The sequence below is a fragment of the Podarcis liolepis genome (genome assembly GCF_965112155.1).
Source record: "Podarcis liolepis genome assembly, chromosome: 16".
NCBI lineage: Eukaryota > Metazoa > Chordata > Lepidosauria > Squamata > Lacertidae > Podarcis > Podarcis liolepis.
This window is the reverse complement of record NC_139567.1, coordinates 39,748,321-39,768,319: the sequence shown is the minus strand read 5'-3', so window position 1 is coordinate 39,768,319 and position 19,999 is coordinate 39,748,321. Positions and strand designations below refer to the sequence as shown.

The following is a 19,999-nucleotide window of genomic DNA, read 5'->3' as shown; positions in this document are numbered from 1 at the left end:
ATTAGTAATTAGAATGTACATTATGAAGCTGCTTTGCATTATCTATATGTAACTTCCTTCCTTCCTTCCTTCCTTCCTTCCTTCCTTCCTTCCTTCCTTCCTTCCTTCCACACACACACAAGCTAAGGCAGCTTTGGCCACACATGGCCAAGGAATGGGTGGGGCTATTCAAAGGAGGTGGGGCTACGGAGGTTTTACCATGCTCAAAACACCTGTGCCATCGCAAAGGATACCAGGGCAGAAACAAAAATTAGTGCACACATCATAGACAATGGCAATTCTATTGTGCCATCTTCAGATCACCGAGGGGCTGCTTTTCTATATGCAGATCCTTTTCTGCTCATGGGGTAGCCTCCAAACCATGTGATTCCCGCACCCACCCTGCCAGCAATGAACTTTTGCCACCTCATCTGCTATTTGCTTGAGCCAGGCCAACAACCAGGAGGGTGAATAGTTTAGTTCAGAGAGTTGAAGATGACAGGGCAGGGCCGTCACTAGCATTCAGTCCAGGAACGGCTTTAATGTCACATCTGCTGTTTGTGTGAATGAGGCCTTTGTTTTTCCTGCTGGCTCATGGCTGACCTGGAGAAATGCATACTTTTTAACAACTCAGGCGCTTGGAGGCAAGCTTGATATTCAACACCATTTTTTTTTTATTGGGGGGAGGGGGCCAAACAGAATTCACTTTGTCAAAGTCACCAGGACTGGGGTGCGAGTGGAACCCCAGAGTGGCTACCTTGGCTTGTGCAGGCTGCTCTTCTAGGGTGGTCATATTTCCTACTCTATGGAGGAACAGTCCTGTCATGGAAGGGCTACCCAGTCCAAGTCCAGTTTTAAAATAAAGAACCAAAACGAGGCAGAGCAGCAGGAGGGGCCCTGAACCATCAACAGCACCTGGAGAGCAGAACGAGCAGACACAGAGATCCCCTGAACATAGCTTTCCCCACTATGCTGTGATGCATTGCATGGCTATTTAAATTTTTGGAGATTTGCATTTAGAGCAGGCATAGGCAAACTCGGCCCTCCAGATGTTTTGGGACTACAACTCCCATCATCCCTAGCTAACAGGACCGGTGGTAAGGGATGATGGGAATTGTAGTCTCAAAAACATACAGAGGGCCGAGTTTGCCTATGCCTGATTTAGAGATCTGGCAAAGGGTCTTAGCTTGGTGGCAGATCATCTGCCCACATGCAGAAGGTCCCAGGTTCAATAGGTAGGTCTGGGAGTGTCCTCTGCGGACACCAGCCAACACTAAGCTAGAAGGACCAGTGGCCTGACTCAGGGTAAGTCAGTTTCCTACATCCCTATCAGTACTTACAAATCAGGATATGCAAATTCTATGCAAAATCTGTCCCCTCTGCTCTCTTTTTTAAACGACGCAGTTCCTCCTCTTTCTGCCATGCATTAGAGGCTGCTGGATCTTGGATTAGATTATGTGATCTAGCAAGGCTCTTCTGATGCTCTTATCTTTGGGATCTTTTTCCCTGATGTATTTTTTTATTTATCTGGATTTATGAAAAGAAAGCACAGAAGCCACATCAGTGGTACATAAAGCAGCTAAAAGGGTGCTGAACAATTGCGGCCTGATCCCTGCAGGAGCAGAACCACACGGTGCTGCAGCGATTAAAAACGACAAAGCAGCCCAAATCCCTAAAAGCAGCACATCTTGCTCGTGTGATCCACTGCAGCTCTTCCTTGCCCTCCGACACAAGGGGACAATAGATGCTCAATTATTAATCTTTTCAGGTTTTCTATCAGCAGCTCAATGCAGAGATCTGGTTTCCTTTTCCTCTCATTACATTCCTCCCAGGAGAACAGTCACAGACAGGGTATAATTACGAAACAGACATCTCTGTGTGCTGCAGAGAGATCTTTGACATGGTGGGTTCTCGACGACTGCAGGTGTGTTGCTTACCCCCACAGAAGAAACTCAGTGTTGTGGAACCATGCTGAACTTAAATAGAGATAGAGATGGATATATAGGTATCTAGTAAGCTGTCGCTTCAATAGGGCCGCTGACTCAAAATTGCCAGAATCCAGGATATATGTGTATGAATGCGTGTGTTCACTGACATTCACATTGGATGATGACCTGGGAAGATTGAAATAAAACCAGGCAAAGCACACCCTCATCAAACAGCCACTGGGGCTGAAGGGCAAATTGGCACCACCCGACTCTGTACCAGAGGGGCAACTGAACGTTGCTTCCACATGGGATAGTATCCTCCACCACACCTGAGGGCAGCAAGCTAGCTTGGGCAAGGCAAGGCAAGCTACTCAGGGCACATGAAAACTGCCTTATATTGAGGGCCAGACAATTGGTCCATCTAACTCACTACTGTCTACAGAGACTGGCAAACCCAGGAGACAGTCTGGAAGACCTTTTGGATCACACATGGTCTTAGTCCAAAGAGGAAGTCTCATATAGCCCTTCCTGTCCAGGAGGGTCCATTGGCTAGCTTGAATGAGCCTGATTCACTGCCCAAGATGATGATGATCCAAAATGCAGTTCTGCTCCCTCACCATACTGAGAAGCTGCCCACAAAACTGAAGCTTCCCATTTCGGGCCGCCAGAGCTCCTGATGCTTGCCGCCTCCCCGACAACTTTGCTCTTAGGGAAAAGGAAAGACACTGACCTCCACCCACGGGACTGGAGGGCCTGATGCACACTCGCATTTGGACCAATCTCATTATTTAAGTCAACATTGAATGTCAGGGCTTCCCCGGGCTGCCTCTAGATACCTCAGGTGGAGAAGGAGGAGGGGAAGGCATGAGGCAGCAGTGGCGGGAGCAGCAGCAGCAGCAGGGGGTGCCATTTTCTGTTTTGCCTCAAGCGGCAAAACGTCTTAAGTTGACCCTGGTGGCCCTGGATCAATAATCACCTTCACCGCACACGACTATCAACTGACAAGGTTCCCAGGAAGCAGATTTTGGCAAGGGAGAGATCAGCTTGGCCCCATCCATTGGCCAGTGAGGGAGCAACTGCAGGGAGCCTGCTTCTGCTCTCGGTGTCAGAAAGAACACCCAACGCTAACTGCTAGGTGCTCTACGACTGGAGAGCAGAAGGAAGGCTCTTGCTATCCTCAACCATCCGCCAAGGGACCCAGGGCTATTAGGAAGCTCCTCCATCTGCTTTTCAGGGATATCATCTTCATGAAGGGAAGACCTGCTTGGTTCCATCCATCGCCCAGTGAAGAAGCAGCTGCAAAAAGCTTGCTTTGGCACTCCCTACTCTGAAAAAGAACACACTGTAAGATCTTTTTAATCTATGAAATAGTGCTCAAAGTTGGCTTTCCACCCTCCTCCCTCCCAATCCCCTTTCCTTTTGTGTTGTGTCCTTCAGATTGTAAGTCTGTGGGCAGGGGACGGTCTCGTTTTTAAAAAAACTGTTATAAACTTATCTGGGAGTTTATCAAATAAATAATAAAGAAATGTTTAGTGAGCTGACCCCCTGCCTGCAGTGCATTTAATGCACATGGCTGGAGAGTTACAAGATGTGCAGGCCTACCCACATTCTGCAAGTCATTTTTTTAAAAAAGCATTTGTGAGGTCAGGACCAAATTTAGTACAAAAAGGCATAGACCCTTGTGAAAGGCACCCCTGTTAAGACTGGGGCTGTGTGAGCAACATGCAACTGAGTAGCGTTGGGTTTTTTAAGCACAGAGAGCCTGCAGCCAAAGATCCAAACAGCGGCAACAAATACATTCTTCTCTTGTGTTGGAGAATAAACTCAGGGGCGAGGGCCTACTGTGAAATCAGCCTGATGGGGCCATCTTTAAAGAGTTACGGAAGAGGTAACTTCTTTCTATAATTCACCGACTTCAAAAGTATGTTTGACATTATTGTCGGGAAAATTATGTTAACCATGGATTACTGTTACAATCAAAGTATGTAGTGAGAAGTCAAGAGGCTTAGTAGTAAATTTTCAAAGCGGAGCGCGGGGATTTAGCCGTTTGACTCCCATTAGCGTCAGGAGGGCTCGCACAGCTAAACCCTCGCACGCCGCTTTGAAAACTGACCTCTCCGCATTGATGGAAACCCCCCTCCCCAAACACTCTCCAACCACCACCATCTTTTTTAAGAAGTTCCAGATGACCAAGCGAGAGCAGCAAAAAAGAACCATTTCAGCATGTTATTGTTGTTTGTAGGCATCTGAAAGTTATTTTAATTCCCCCCCTCCTGCCCTCAGAACTACTCCCAGCGTTTGAGAGCCACACAGGGGACAGACCAGTGTTTACTACCGAGATACAACGAACATGGACACACCCAGAGCCACAAAGGGATGTAAAGATCGCAGCAAATTTCTCACATCTGCATAAACAGTCCCAAGTTGATGACTACATCTTGGTTGGGTCTGTTTATGAAACGGCTGCACAGAGCAAGGGGGGCAGCGTTTTCTGAGCCCCCAGAGAGGCTCCACCTGTCCGAGATAGTTCGGCTCGATGGAAGAACGGAAGCCTGCCCTGTTTCTACTCATTTTGCTCTGTCATACGCTCGGCAAAAGGAATTATTTGTACTTCCTTTCACCACTTAACCTCTCTGTCTTCAGGAAAAGGGCAACATAGTCAGGTCTTAAGGAGAGGGAGGGGGAACCCTCCTTTTTGTTTCCCCATGGGCCGTGGACGCTGACGTTTCCACTTACAAACGCCTTTCAAGTAAACGAGAGGTAATGCAGGCTGGCTCGCGAAAGGTTGTGTTAAGACACGGAAGTGCTTATCGCAATGACCTTACCACTTAATATGAGGAGTCTTGGGCAGCGACATGGGGCCAGGTTTCCGCTCCTTGAAATCACCGTACATTGAGTTTCACAGAAAGTGTTTGGGGCGGGGAAATGATTGATTGAGACAACCGCTTTTGATTTCACCAGAGTGAAACACAGGGACTTGCACTTATACCGAGTCGAACTATCAATCCACCTAGCTCAGTATTGTCTGCACTGACTGGCAGGGGCTCCAGCATTTCTGGAAGGGGGCTCTCTCCCTGCCGTACCAGGAGGTGCTGGGGGTTGACCCTGGGGCCTTCTGCAGGCTGTGTACCTTCTACAGTGGGCCATGGAAGTGGGCTTTGCAACTACAAGTTCTTTGGCAGGTGAAGGTTTCCAACGGGGCTAAGCCAAAGCGACTTCCTTCATTTCGTGCCAGCTTTCCTGAGCACCAAAAAGTGCTTCCCTTTCCCAAATACATATTTGGGTCACTCTGGTGCTGTTCTCCTTGACACCCCATCTTCCTTCCTGGCCACAGAGCCCTGTTAGCTCTGGGGACTCTATGCCAATGTCATTCCCATTGCCAAGTCTAAAGCAACAATGTCAATAGGATCTAAGATTAGGTGTGGTTAAAAGAAGCAGTGGTGAACTCAACAGTTTCAGCAGCTCCTTCAACTGCAGCAAATGCGCTCATACTGAAGGCAAACGCTGATATCAGAGGACATTTGGCGCAACACTAGTTCTGAGCAAAACCTGAAAATCGAAGAGTCTACATCAGGGGATAGCCAGTGTGGTGCCTTCCAGGTGTCATTGTACTACATCTCCCATCATCCCTGACTGTTGGCCATGCTGACTGGGCCTGATGGGAATCGGAGTCCAACAATATCCATTGCTGGCTATTGCTGTGCTGCATGCCTAGGTGAATGGTAATCTGAAGAATACAAGTTGTGAGCACTCAGAATGGTGTCAAAGCTTAAGTCACCAGTGGGTCCCCAACATTTTCCCCAGGAGAACTGCCACATAGGCGGAAGCAGGTGTGAGACGCCCTGAAACTCGTGGTCAGGAAGACTTCACCCTTGGAGAGCCAGCTTTCCATTCCATCTCGTAACTGCAACGTGTTCCTGAAAATCTGGTGCAATCACGTCAAAGGGACACAAGTCAAAGGTGCCAATGTTCACTGACTCACCAGTTCAGGTCACCACATATTTCCAAGTGTGAAATTAGAGCAACCGACTCTGGGCTCTATCCAATTCTAGTCCTGCTTAGAGTAGCCCCAGTGAAAATAAAGGACACAACTGACTTGGGTCCATTCATTTCATTGTGTCTACTCTTAAATCCTCTGCTTCTAAGTTTGTGTTGAGCAAATAAACCCTATAGTTTTCTAAGGATTCTAAGGTCTTTATATGCAGGAGAACTAAAATCTAGTCCAGAAAGTAGATTGGGCTTTCAATTAGCTCATGTTGACTTCTATGTCATCTTGACAATGATGATGCCTGGCTTAATTACTGTATCTAAACCAAGTCTAATTCTGGGAAGCAAAAGCAAAACTCACTAGAGGTAACATTTCATAGCAACCTTTAAAAAAATGACATCGAAAGGAAGAACCTAGACAATATGAATATTTAACTTTCTGCTTGGACAACACAAGGCAATGTATATACATCACTCTGTTATTTACCAGAAGTTACAAAATGTTGAAATGTGGATAAAGCGCCATCAGTTTCTTATTGTAAAAGCACAGCTACTATTTAGACCAGAAGAGGCAGACAGTGGGATTGGTTCAAATAGGGATAGTCTTCAAATAATGCCATAGAGATTCAGGGCAAAACTGAACATTGCCACCAGTACAACATGTGTTTCCCCATACTTCTTCCACATTACCGTGGGGCTTAAACTTCAAGCAGGTCTAGCCAATGTGCTGCCCTCCAAATGCAAAATGTATGGAGATGTGTGCTCTCTTTTGTCCTTTTCTGGCAATGTGCAAGCGGCCACCCTAGCTGGGATTAAAGTCAACTGGTCATTCATAACCTAGACAGCCTAAGTTCCCTGGTTTGCTGAGATATCAGAGGACGGGTGGTGGAAGGGAAAAAGAGCCCCCCTTACCTCTTCCTCAGTGCAAAGGTGGATATGGATACCTGAAATATACCTTGCAGAATATTCTTCACAATACATAGCTGTGAGAGAATACCGGTTGTCAGATATGGGCCACTCTCAGTTCACGTTGGGCAAAATGAGGTTCAATACAAGAAGCTGGGATGGCTCAGTTGGTAGAGCATGAGACTCTTAATCTCAGGCTTGAGCCCCATGTTGGGCAAAAGATTCCTGCATTGCAGGGGGTTGGACTAGATGACCCTTGTGGTCCCTTCCAACTCTACAATTCTATTATAATAGGCTTGACCGTGTTAACTCACTGAACCTTAGAACCATAGTTCTTTAATCTGTGGCTTCCAGGTGTTGCTTGACTACAACTCCCGTGATGCCCATCCAGCTTAGTCAATGGATGATGGGAGTTGTAAACCACCAACTTCTGAGGGTCCAGGTTGAAGAGCACCACCCTGGACCCCACCCTTCAAATCATCATGTTTCATGGTAGATAAGTCAACGTGGAAAGAGATCCTTGTAGAAAGCTTGAACCTAACCATGTTGTGGCACGTGGTGTCACATCTTAACACAACAAAAAGGCTCTCACCCAGCACACACGTTTCAAGATCAATTGCTCACTGCAATACCTCCCAGCAGAGATTTAATAGTGAAGATATGTCGTGTAAGCTTACCAGCAAACCCTACAGCAAAAGTCAGGGGGTGATGGGGGTTAGTTTTTTGTTTGTTTGTTTTAACAAAATCTATATTTATATCATTACATTTCCTACGGTTGAGGGCAGCTGTAATTAATGGATTTCTCTCCTCCCTTTAATGCACTCATTTGTCAATTCAAAAAACACACAGCGGCCAATCAATTTTGATGTATTTAGTAAGCAATTTGTCAAAGAATGTTGCAGACCAGTTAATATATTAATTCTTGCCATCAGCCTCCTCCTAATTTCTGTAGGCCTTTTTCCATAAATTTTATATATCTGACCAAGAAGAATGCCCGTAAACAGAAGGTGCCCTTTCCATATGACATGATTATGGGAAATGGGGTGGGGTGGGGGAAGAACCCAACACATGATCTAAAGTTTGTTGTTCTTTTACTTGTATAATGGGGTTAGGGGGAGTATGTTACTGTGTGTCTGGGTGCACTTCAAGGTGCCGGTATGGTCGGAAAAACCCATTAACTGTGGAAAACAGAATCTGTGGCCCTCCAGAAAATGTTGGACTCCCTTCAGTCCCAATTAGCACGGCCAATGGTCAAGGGTGATGGGAGTTGTAGTCCAACAACATCTGATCCAGGGTTGAAGAACACTGTTGTTGGACTACAACTCCCATCAGCCCCAGTCAGCACAGGCAATGGTTAAGGATGATGAGAGCTGGAGTCCAACATTATCAGGAGGACGACAGGTTCCACATTCACATCCTTCACCCACTATACCAGGGGTAGTCAACATGGCTGGACTCCACCTCCCATCAGCCCAAGATGTTGATGAACTCCAACTCCCATCAGCCCAAGTCCAATAGTCAAGGATGATGAGAGTTGCAGTCTAACAGCGTCCGAAGAGCACCACATTCACTATCCCTGCACTACACTGCACTGAATATAAGGTTGTTGCTTTAGATCAGGGATAGAACACATACTTGGTATACAAAAGGATCCAGGTCCAGTCCCCCAGATCTCCAGTTTGTTAGTTAGTTTTTGTAAGTAAGAAAGAATGATCATGTAACAATAGATGCGCTAGACCCTTCTGTGCCTGAGATCCTTGAGAACTGCTGCTGCTAGCCTGTGTAGACCATACCAGGCTTCATGGGCAAAAACTCTGAACTGATATAAAAAGAAGTTTCCTTTGTTCTTATGGTATGCCAAGATTCAAAGTGTATTGTACACAGTATAGGGAACTAGCCAAGACAGTCAGCTCAGGGGTAGTGCATCCGCTTTGCATGCCAAAGGCCCCAGGTTCAATCCCTGGCACATCCCATTAGAGCTGGGAACATCCCCTCTCAAAACTCTGGAAAGCTGCTGCCGGTCAGGGCAGACGATACTGAGTTAGATGGAGAAAAGGTCTGACAAACTATAAGGCAACTTCCAGTGTTCCTAGAATAGCCTTGAGCAGAAGTGTGTGTGTGTGTGTGTGTGTGTGTGTGTTAAAAAACTACTCTTTATTATCCCCAGGTAGGTTACAATATGATAATTCTGCCTTCAAGTTTCTGCAGCAGATGTCACCAATCATTCCCCCCCCCCCCCGAAATCACACAGGTCTGTGAGCCTGATTACAAGCCCACTTCACCCCACCCTCCAGAACCACTTTTGGACACTTGCTCCATCCAGACAACACTGTCCTTGTTCCAGCTGTTAGACGCTGCTGTTGCAATTTTTTTATTTTAAAATCTAGATAAATAAATAAAACCATTCACTAGTATCAGTGTAAAGGTCACACGTAGCTAAATTCAAGCAGCGTGTGTGCAGGTTAAAATAAAATGTACAAATACATTCTCCCTCTTGAGGAGCTGAGACCTTCCCCTGGCTGCCCGTGAATTGTCCAAGAAAGATTAAAGCGATGGGAGAGGAGGCTTTGGCATCAAGCTGTATATTTATAAACCTTTTGCCTCCCCCGCCGCCCCAAAAGTATACCCTGTGCGACCAGACTATCAGACGGTTCATTGTTGCGTCTGTCGGCTGATCGAGGGGTACCTTCTGTTAGCAAAGCACACAGAGTATTTCTTCAATGACCTCGGGGGGCAAAGGTCACTTATTATAAATGGATAATGAGACCTAATGCAGTGTTCCGAGCTCCGGACAAAGAAAGGGCTTATCCGTAGCCCCTTGCGGCTCGGACCATTCAAGCTTTTATTCCTCTCCTCCCCCCAACACACCCGCCTCCCTGCTCCACCGCCGCACACTTAATGGAGCCAAACAATTGGCAGAAATGCTATACAGAGGGTCTGAAACCAAGAGAAAACGGCCTGCATTCTGAGCTCTGATAGACAGATACAAATCGCGACCCTGAAATGGCGCCAGAATCCCTTTTACCGCTCACATGGCAGACAGCCGCGGCCATTCACCCCCCAACTTCCCATTTAGCCATTTGCTGGCAATTAAACATACTGACGGAAGCGATAGCGCATCAAACCGCAGGCCGCCACGGCTAATGTGAGACCATTACATTTGCTCCTGCAGGTAAGCAGAGCATTTGTGTCTTAACAGATATTTCCCTAAGGGGGGAAGAGTAGAAGCAAGCTCAGGTAGGGTTCCTGCTCTCGGCTTCTGCCATCTTCTTGTATTTAATGGGATCTAATAGCCCAGGAAGTTCATAATGTGGCATAACTGATTCCTATGGCCATATATCAAGGGTGTGTTTTCCACGTGGGGTTTTCACTGCTTCTTTTCAAGAGCAAAACTGAAGGATTACTACGGTTTTATTTATTTTTTTACATTCAGGGCTATTTTGGAACAACAGTGTTCTAAAATCAAAGCGCGGACTTCTGTGCCAAGCACCACCCGACACAGTGTCTGAGGCAATGGCATTGCAGAACTAAGATGAGGCAAGGGAATTCAGAATCATGTAAGGGTAGAGTTTGAAGGGATCCCAAGGGTCATCTAGTTCAACCCCCTGCAATGCAAGGATCTCAACTAAAGCATCCAGATGGTCATTTAATCTCTGCACAAAAACCTCCAATGGAGAAGAGTCCACAACAGGCATAGGCAAACTTGGACCTTCAGATGTTTTGGGACTACAACTCCCATCATCCCTAGCTAATAGGACCAGTGGTCAGGGATGATGGGAGTTGTAGTCCTAAAAAACATATGGAGGGCTGAGTTTGCCTATGCCTGGTCCACAACCTCCCAACTCCATCCCACTGTCAAAGAGCTCTTACTGTCAAATAGTTCTTCCTGATGTTTAGTTGTAATTTTGAGCGGAGCTCCATAATATGCATTGGAACCCCTATGAGCCAGAGATAACGAGCCTCATGCTCTACCAACTGAGCTATCCCTATTTGAAGGATTACCGAGACAGCCTGTGTGCATTGCTTTGCATATTCGAAAAGAACGACTACGAATGCTGAATATTATTACTATTAAACAACTTTGGCCCTGATGGAGTTTCCTTGGAAGACTCAAAAGAAAGCTGGTTAGGAACTAAGGAATTATTTTGGTTCGAAAGATGGAAAGCATTAGGCAAAATAAGCACAGCCACAGGCAGCAATTTAGCAAAGCCTTGTTTCGGCACATCGATCCCGCTATGAGATGGTGGGGTTTGGTCACCTTTCTTTGGGAGGTCCCCATCCCTCATGAAAGGCGCCATTCATGGAGGTCCGTTGTGGGAACATACATTCTTTTGACAAATGACTACTGTGTGGTGGGGCAGCGGCAGGGAAGGGGAAGGAAAATAAACAATGGAGGAAGGAGTTGAAAATGGCACACATGAAGCCAGTGCGGGTGTGCGGGTGTTGCCTCTTTGCTCAAATGCAGCCACTGCCGGCGTCCCACGCTGTTGGGCATCCAGGCAGGGTCTTGACAAAACAGAGGTGTCAATCATGACAAGAAAGTTCCAACTCGAAATTGCAAGCTGGTCCTTTGAAACTTTGAAGGTGGTGTGGATATTTTATGCCAACCCTAACAGCTGACTCTAAAAGTCTTAGGTGCCAGAACTCACCATGAAATTGTTATATTAAGTCTCCAGGCGACTTGGGGCAGCCCTGCACAGATTCCGGTTTGACAATACTTGCGTTTACGGCCTGTGGAGGTGCTAAAGGCTATGGCAAGCTGTCTCCCTAGCTGGTTTGGTGGCCACCCCTGGTTCTGGTGTAGGTCAAATAAATGCGCTCCCACCTCCCTTCTTCTTTTACATTCAGGCAGATGGCCAGGGCAACTTGGAAGCTTGAGCAATTGCATGTCTGTGCAATGGTAGAGGCCTTGCTGGAAAGCTTAAAGCCTGCTACCGCTACATGGGAGACAGACTGAAAAAAAGGAAATACGAATTGGCCCCATAGCTTGACCAATCGAGGCTAGGAGTGACTACGACCTAGGTGGGGTCGTAGATCTACAAAAAAAAAAAGTAGACTTGCACACACCGGCCAGCTTCTGTTTTGACTTGAAATGTTTGTTTTGGGCTTCTCAGAAATATGTAAAGGCAAGAGACGGGGGGGGGGGGAGCGGTGGCCCACAATGGCGCCCACCTGAGTGGTGCCAGAACTGTGCTCCAGTGCGCTCTGAGTGAAAAAAGCATTGCTTCTACAAGAGGAGAAAGCTACTCAGAGTAGACTCACTGAAATTAATGAACCTAACTTAGTCTGAGTAGGATTATATATTGCATCTATGCATATTTTGTGCAAAACTTCACTGCTCTTTTCCCACCTTAAAGGGTGAGAGGATGTATATTCCTAAGAAGATGGCCAATCTGCATCCTTCTGGCCTTTGGTCTTTTCTTCTCCTACATAGAAACATTTCGGCTTCTTTATGATGATTGTTTTCCTTCTCCCTTTAAGAGCAAGATTAATTTACAAGCCTAGCCCTCCTCCCCATAGCAACCTGCGCCAGATAGGGCCAAGACGTCTACCCGATACCATAGAATATTACGACGGGAGGCTTGCCATCAACCAAGCCGATTGGATTAAGCGCTTCCACTTTGCTGCCTGGGATGTAGAGATATTAAATTAGAGTCTCCACTTTTTCAGTTTTCACGCACAAATTAGCGTCTGAGAGAGCAAGATGAAATTTGCACATCTCAAGCCAAGAGTTCCCAAGAGAGTGAAAGAACACACAGCAACATGAAAACTCAGTCATCTGAAGGGCTGGATGGGGTTTTAAAAGGGGACTTCATTGGCAAAATGGTTAAGGTTGACAGTAAACAGAAAGGCACTATTAAAAGTGTGCAAAAATAGGCTGTGGCTCTGGCGTAAACTGCTGCTAAAATGCCTACGCAATCAGCTTGCAAGGTCTCAGCAGTCTGAGTTCTAGTTCCTAGAGGTAGCATGTCTTCCCATATGACCACCAGGGCCCTTGGAAGGTTAAGATCAGCAACAAGCAAAATAGAGTAACATAACTCAGTGCATCCATTCGCATTCCATACTGTCTCAAGCAAATTGTAGCCTTTTCTAAACCTCCTTGAGATCTAGAACCTGTGGAACTAGCTAACTCAATGTGGAAGCTCCCTTTTCTTACTGGAATTGATCCAAGTCTTTAGTTACTTCTCTGTGGTTTTTCTGTGTTCTTTTTGTGGGGGGAGGGGGGGATTACAGACTATTGAGCCTCTTTATCTTAAAAAACCTAAAACTGCTCAAAATGTTGCGGCTATTGTTATAGAATTGGAAGTCAGAAATTCTTGGTGATCCACCAGAGATCTACCAGTGGATAGGTACGTAAGAAGGTCCCTGCAGCTGTATCACGCCAAGGACCAAGCAAGTCCCGTCTATATATAAAATCAGATGTCAAAAGGCAGGGTAAAGAGGCGTATTTTCAGCATATGGTGGAAAAGGCAGAATGATGGTGCTAGGTCCACCTTTGTGGGGAGGGAATTCAACCAGTTAGGGGCTGGCTCAGAGAAAGCCTCTTCCTGGTTCCCATTCCCTGCCCTTCTGACGGCCCCCGCTGCTGATCTCAGCACCCGAGAGGTGACCCGAGCTATATAAACACAGGACCCCCTGCTCCCAGGCTTACAATCTGAACAGACACGACACAAAAGGAAAATGGATAGGGAGGAAGGAGGAAATAAGCAAACTCAGGTACAAACTCCTAGTCGTAGGATTTTCAAGTGATCTGCTAGCGTGGAAAAGAGTTTGAGGAAAGGCAGAGCCAAAAGTTGCACCAACGAAATGGCCCTGCTCTCCTCTCCTCTGCTGCCAGGTAACAATTGGTGCAAGGTGGGACAAGCACTATTTCACACACGATCATTGTAAATGGAGTCTAACCCTCTCTCCCTGAAATAAAACAGAACAATCAACCCCTTTATTGTAGGATGAGGAGTGGGGAATTCCAAGCCTTGGAGCTGAAGGTGACCCACCAGACCTCTGTGTCTGGCCCTCAGGAATTTCCCCTATCGCCCCTCAAAAACCCTGCTAAAGACACTCCTCACATGCTTTTGCCTAGCCAGAAGGTGTCCTTAAACTGTGACTGCTGCCTCTTGCTTGCCTGGATGAGGGATGGAGAGGTGTGTTGTGGTGTAGAAGCCTCTTACTATTGTGTTGCTGGAATGCACCCTACTATATAAAGATAGAGCGCAAAATATGGTCTGAAGCTCAACATCAAAAAAAACGAAGATCATGGCCACTGGGCCCATCACCTCCTGGCAAATAGAAGGGGAAGAAATGGAGGCAGTGAGAGATTTTACTTTCTTGGGCTCCATGATCACTGCAGATGGTGACACCAGTCACAAAATTAAAAGACGCCTGCTTCTTGGGAGGAAAGCAATGACAAACCTAGACAGCATCTTAAAAAGCAGAGACATCACCTTGCCAACAAAGGTCCGTATAGTTAAAGCTATGGTTTCCCCAGTAGTGATGTATGGAAGTGAGAGCTGGACCATAAAGAAGGCTGATTGCCAAAGAATTGATGCTTTTGAATTATGGTGTTGGAGGAAACTCTTGAGAGTCCCATGGACTGCAAGAAGATCAAACCTCTCCATTCTTAAGGAAATTAGCCCTGAGTGCTCGCTGGAAGGACAGATCATGAAGCTGAGGCTCCAATACTTTGACCTCCTCATGAGTAGAGAAGACTCCCTGGAAAAGACCCTGATGTTGGGAAAGATGGAGGGCACAAGGAGAAGGGGGCGACAGAGGACGAGATGGTTGGACAGTGTTCTCGAAGCTACCAGCATGAGTTTGACCAAACTGTGGGAGGCAGTGGAAGACAGGAGTGCCTGGCATGCTCTGGTCCATGGAGTCAACAAGAGTCGGACACAACTAAATGACTAAACAACAACATATAAAGATAAGTAGCACATCTGTTGCACCACCCACTTCTCTCTCTGGCCCCTTCCTCCCCGGGCACCCCAACACCTAGAATGTCACCCATAAGGAAATGCAGGCCCTGGGGTGAGAGAGGTTTCCCTATTCCTGTTGTCTGAGACTACGTGCAAGTATGAAGTGGCACCAGTGAGGGAATAAGCATGCACATAATTTGAATCCTTTGTGGGGGTGCAGAACACCCTGAAAGTGCCGCAAGGGTTATTGACGCCAGAGAGAGGAGCTGTTGCAACTACAAAGGTTTCAGTTCCCAAGGATTTGTTTCTCCTTTCCCAAACAAAGAGCCACACGGTCAGCTTCCAGAGGGGAGAGTTTTCCAAGTTACTTACAGCCGACGAGCAGATACTGGTAGCACTGCACGGAATCTGCGGCCAGGAGCAGCGGATGATTCAAGTTAAAGGGCGGCTGCAGTTCAGTCCACTGGGGAGTTCTGCGGAAGCAACACAAAAGAGTATTAATATTTAAGCTGGAAGAAAAATCAGCATCTGTGTCATCGCATCCGATTATTTATGCAAGAGAGTGCAGTGTTTATAATTATTTAAAGTCGTTTCGTACAAGCACGGAATATTACACACACACACACACAGAGAGAGAGAGAGAGAGAGAGAGAGATGGGAAAGGGGTGAGGAGTGGCCCACCTGAAGAGAAGTTGTGAAAACACGCATGCTTCGTACATTACTCTTTCTGACACAGAGATCAATTTAGGAACAGGGGGAGCTGACTTCCACCAGGTCAGATTATTTGTCTATCTAATATCAGTATCAAACTGGCTTCAGGGCTCACAGCAAACAGGCAGCAGGTGATGGAAAAGAACTCCTGCATTAGTTCTGTGAATTTCTTTTTTAAAGAAACAAGTCCTCATGATCTGAGTGTAGATTTCTCCTACTACACATCTTTATATGCAATTTTGCATAATATACAAATTTGCAATTTCCCTTGTGTAATCTGTTTTCATATGTTATTTTCAGTAATGTATGCCTTTATATACAAACTTTGCCTTGAGTACACTGGTTCTCAGGTGGTGGGTCAGGAACCAGCAGTGGGCTGCAGGCTGATCCAAAGAGGGTCGCAACAGGAGCACGTATGGTGAAAGATTCAGAAAGGGGTCCTAAATGTATGTTTCGGTTGAAAGTTCCAGGTCTGAAAAGTTTGAAGATACCCGCTCTAGTATATGCATTTTTGGTACACATTATTTGGCTGGAGAACAGCACAGCAAAATATGGAGAAGTGTGGATTTCTAAGTATGGCAGCCGTTTCAGTTTGCATATTGTTTCGAAAAGTAGAGAGATGCTGCTAGTCTGAGGAGACCCCTGTCTAGATGAACCAGTGGTCTAGTTAAGGGTGGGGAAGAAATCCAATTCGGTCCATGTTTACAGAAAAACCCATCAATTTTGCACTTTCTGAAACAATACGCAAACAAAGCCATCCTTCAAAATTCACACTACTCTGAATTTTGTAGTTCAGTTCTTCACTCTTGTAATGTGTAAAAAAAAACCCTCACATACTCTAGGGCTAAGTGTGCATAAAGATGCATATATCTGTGAAAATAACATGCAAAAAATGCATTATGTTGTGGAATCTTGTTTTGCAAAAATGGATACAATGGGCAAAATTGCATACAGAAATGTGGACATTAGAAGAAACTCAAACTAAAGTGCTGATGAATTAAGACTTTTTAAACGAAATGCTTACTTGGACAAATGTGTGACATGAAGTCACTGAATTAACATATTTTTCTACTTTCCCCTTCATTGGCCGCCACAGAAACCCAGCAAGGGTTTTTTAAAAGCATGTTTCTGGGGGATGTGGGTTAGCCACTTCTGTGCAACTTCTCATAACTCATTGCTTAGGCCTGACCTGATCCTAACCCAGGGCACTGATGGATCATATGACACTGCAAGAACTAAGGATCTGTGAAAAAGAAGTTGTGCAAAGTTACAGAATATTGATCCGGCTAGAATTCACAATGCCATTACAAGTTGCTTGTTTTGACAATAATGGCCCTGGGAAAGAAAGAAAGAAAGACAGTGTTGTCATTTTAATCAGGGCTGGCCTCTCTTCAATTGCTTGGCAAATCATGTATTGATTAGTCTAAGCCAGGAATAAGCCAGCACTGAAGAAGATTGGAGCCTACCAAACAGGAAAAAAAGAAAAGAAAATCAATTGAAAAATATTTTAAAATGTCAAAAGCACTGACAATATTTTCTCAGCAATCCTCCTTTGGTTTTATTCGGTAAGTCATGGCTAATTTCTTTAAATAGCCTTCAGAACACACCCGCTTGGAAGACCTGCATAAGACAATTGGTCTAGTCGCTCGCTGCAGGCTGCGGAGGGCTGAGTTGGCAGCCCCTGGGCTTGATCAGGCCCACGGGACCTTTCTGTGGGGCCAATCTGTCTGCCTCCTTCCACTCTATTTTCCCAGTTAGGCTGGAACAGGGCAAAAGATGTCATCACTTTGCACAGATTTCAGGTGAACTTGATGCAGAACAATTGACTATCATTATTATAGTTAAGCTCAGAGTACACACCAATGTGTGTAGACTCCAGATCCCCATATAGAATCAAAGAATTGTGGAGTTGAAATGGACAACAAGGATCATCTAGTCCCGTGGTTCCCAACGTGGGGCACACGCCCCACGGGGGGGGGGGCAATTTGATTTTTTGGGAAGGGCAATTAAAAAATGAGTTAGACCAAGTTAATGGCCTTTTAGGCTTCCTCCACATGAATAGTTCACTTTTTGGATAATAAGACATATGTCACGGGGGGGGGGGGGGGGGAATCAGGATTTTAGAGATGCTTAGGTGGGTCATGGCCAAAAAAAAGGTTGGGAACCACTGATCTAGTCCAACCCTCTGCAATGCAGGAATCTTTTGTCCAACTTGGGGCTCAAACCCACAACCTTGTGTTTAAGAGCCTCATGCTCTACCAACTGAGCTATTCCAACAGTGGCAATATATATGTTGTAATTGGGAACATAAAAACATAAGAAGTTGCCTTATACTGAGTCAGACCGTTGGGTCTGTCTAGTTCAGTAGACAATTTACCCTGACTGCAGTTTTTTTTTCTTGTGGAATGTGTGTTGCATGAAAAGGGAATTCCCACATACATTTTGCGCTGACACCTCCACCTGTGATTAAAACTGTGGAACGCCCTGGAACTGGATCCCCTGGAGGCTGGAAGTTCCGAATCGGACCCGAGAAAAAGAACCTCTAACTGCAAGCGCAAAATGAAGCAGGAGCAGAAGTTAGGAAAAGGAAGGCTACCTAACAAGCGTCCAGCTGGCCCTTGGACAAGTCACCATTTCCAGTGGGGTGTCGTCGCTTATCTTTGGGGCAGTGCTGAGGGGCCGTGGTTCCAGCACATGCTCCACCAAAGTACCGTAGCAGCTGATGATGTAGAGAGACTCCACGACAAACTGTTTGGACTGATCTGTTGGGGAAGAAGAAGATTGAAAAGACATTGGGATTTCTTTTATTCATTAGCAAATGCTACGCAACCACCTTCATCCTCTAATGTAGTGGAGGGTGGTCTGTGTGGACGAAAGGGCCACAGCCCTACGAATCTCAGCCTGCCCTCGCTCAGGCCCCACCTGCCTGCCTTCCCACATCTATTAAGTGTTTTGCATACTTAATAGCAACAGAAGTAACTAGATTATAATATTGTGGTTATGATTTGATAGAAGATACAGTGCAGGAGGTGAGAAACAACAACTCCATAGAAAAGGGGGTGGGAAGCCAACAAAAATAAGAGAAAAGATGAAATTGTGTTTTGACTGTATATGTTCAAAATGTTGAAACTTAATAAAATATAATTAAAAAAATATTTTGTATTTTTCTGTTGTGAACCACCCTGCAAACTTTGGATGAAAGGTGGTATATTACTACTACTAATAATAATATTATTAATAGTAATATGTATAGGATTGCACTCAGTGATCCAGCTCATGTTAATATCGCCTCTCCCTTTCCCACCACCCTTTTTGTCTCGACCCCCTGCCAACGTCTGACTGCAAGACTCTCAGGGCAGGGATCTGACTTTTTTTTTCCTTTTTTACTTTTGCTGAGGATATTTTGCAAAGATAAATAAATGCTAAAATAAATGCTGCAAAGACTAGATTGTGAACAGTTTGCATTATCTGCTTTGTAAAATTTTCCCAAAAAAGACAAGCACAAAGTTCAAAGTGTGCAAGCCTTGGGCTCCTTACAATATTCTTTTGGACCCAGGAATTCCCACGGTGAAGGGCCATGGGAGAACATCTCAGTGGGAGAACATCTCTTCTGCATGCAGAAGGTCCCAAGGTCAACCCTTGACACTTCTAAGCAGTGCTGGGAATATCTCCTTGCCTGAAACCCTGCAGAGCCACTGCCAGTCAGAGCAGATAATCTTGAGCTATATGGATCAAAGGCAGCTTCCAATGGGTTCCAGATATTTTCCTTCCCTTGCTTGCACATTGTTGTGAGTGCTGCTTTGCTTTTCCTTTCTTCTGCCACCATGATTGGCACTTCTCCTCTAGAGCCAGAATTATGGCAGCATCCACAAACTTTGCTGAGAAAGGACCATAGCTCAGTGGCAGAGCACTTCAAAAGCTGCCTTATACTGAGTCCATCCAGCTCAGCATTGTTTGCACTGACTGGCAGCAGCTCTATAGAGCTCTGGATAGGGGAAGCTCCCCAGTTGTGTTGCCAGTGACTCAGCCTGGGATTCTTTTTGCATGCAATGCAGATGCTCAACCAATGTGCCAGGCCCTTCCCTGAGTTAGCATGACATAGTGGTGCTCCAGATGTTGTTGCGCTCCAACTCCCATCAGCCTCAGCCAGTGATGATGGGAGACATCGTCCAGCCACATCTGGAGGACCAAAGGTTCTCCATCTATGCGTTAGAATGTGGGACTCAGAGTGAAGGGGTTCAAGCCCCACACATTGTGTGAGACCTTAGGCCAGTCACTCTTTCTCTGTCCTAGCCTAACCTACCTCAAAGTGATTGGGAGGATAGAAAGGCAGAACACCCAAATTAGGAACATAAGGAGCTTATATGGCGTCAAACGACTGGTCTACTTCGGGCTTTCCCAAACTACTGCTCCCATCGTCCCAGACCACTGCCCCTGCTAGCTAGGGATGATGGGAGCTGTAGTCCAAAAATAGCTGGAGACCCAAATTTGGGAAACCCTGGTCTACTTCCTTCAGTACTATCTACATTGATTGGCCCACAAGGAATCTTTCCTGGCCCTAGCTGGAGATGCCAG

The 19,999-nt window shown here is 45.9% G+C and overlaps 1 protein-coding gene across 15 annotated transcripts in view; it reads right to left on the bottom strand.

The window, feature by feature from the left end:
* The window catches only part of BCAS3 (BCAS3 microtubule associated cell migration factor), a 467,771-nt gene that overhangs the window by 226,979 nt on the left and 220,793 nt on the right, over positions 1 to 19,999 (bottom strand). For all 15 annotated transcript variants that reach the window (XM_083479822.1, XM_083479833.1, XM_083479824.1 and 12 more), the window contains 2 exons: positions 18,021 to 18,186; positions 15,086 to 15,186 (listed from right to left, as the gene is read on the bottom strand). In XM_083479822.1, coding sequence (XP_083335948.1) covers positions 15,086 to 15,186; positions 18,021 to 18,186 — 267 coding nt within the window. The remainder of the gene's footprint in view (positions 1 to 15,085; positions 15,187 to 18,020; positions 18,187 to 19,999) is intronic.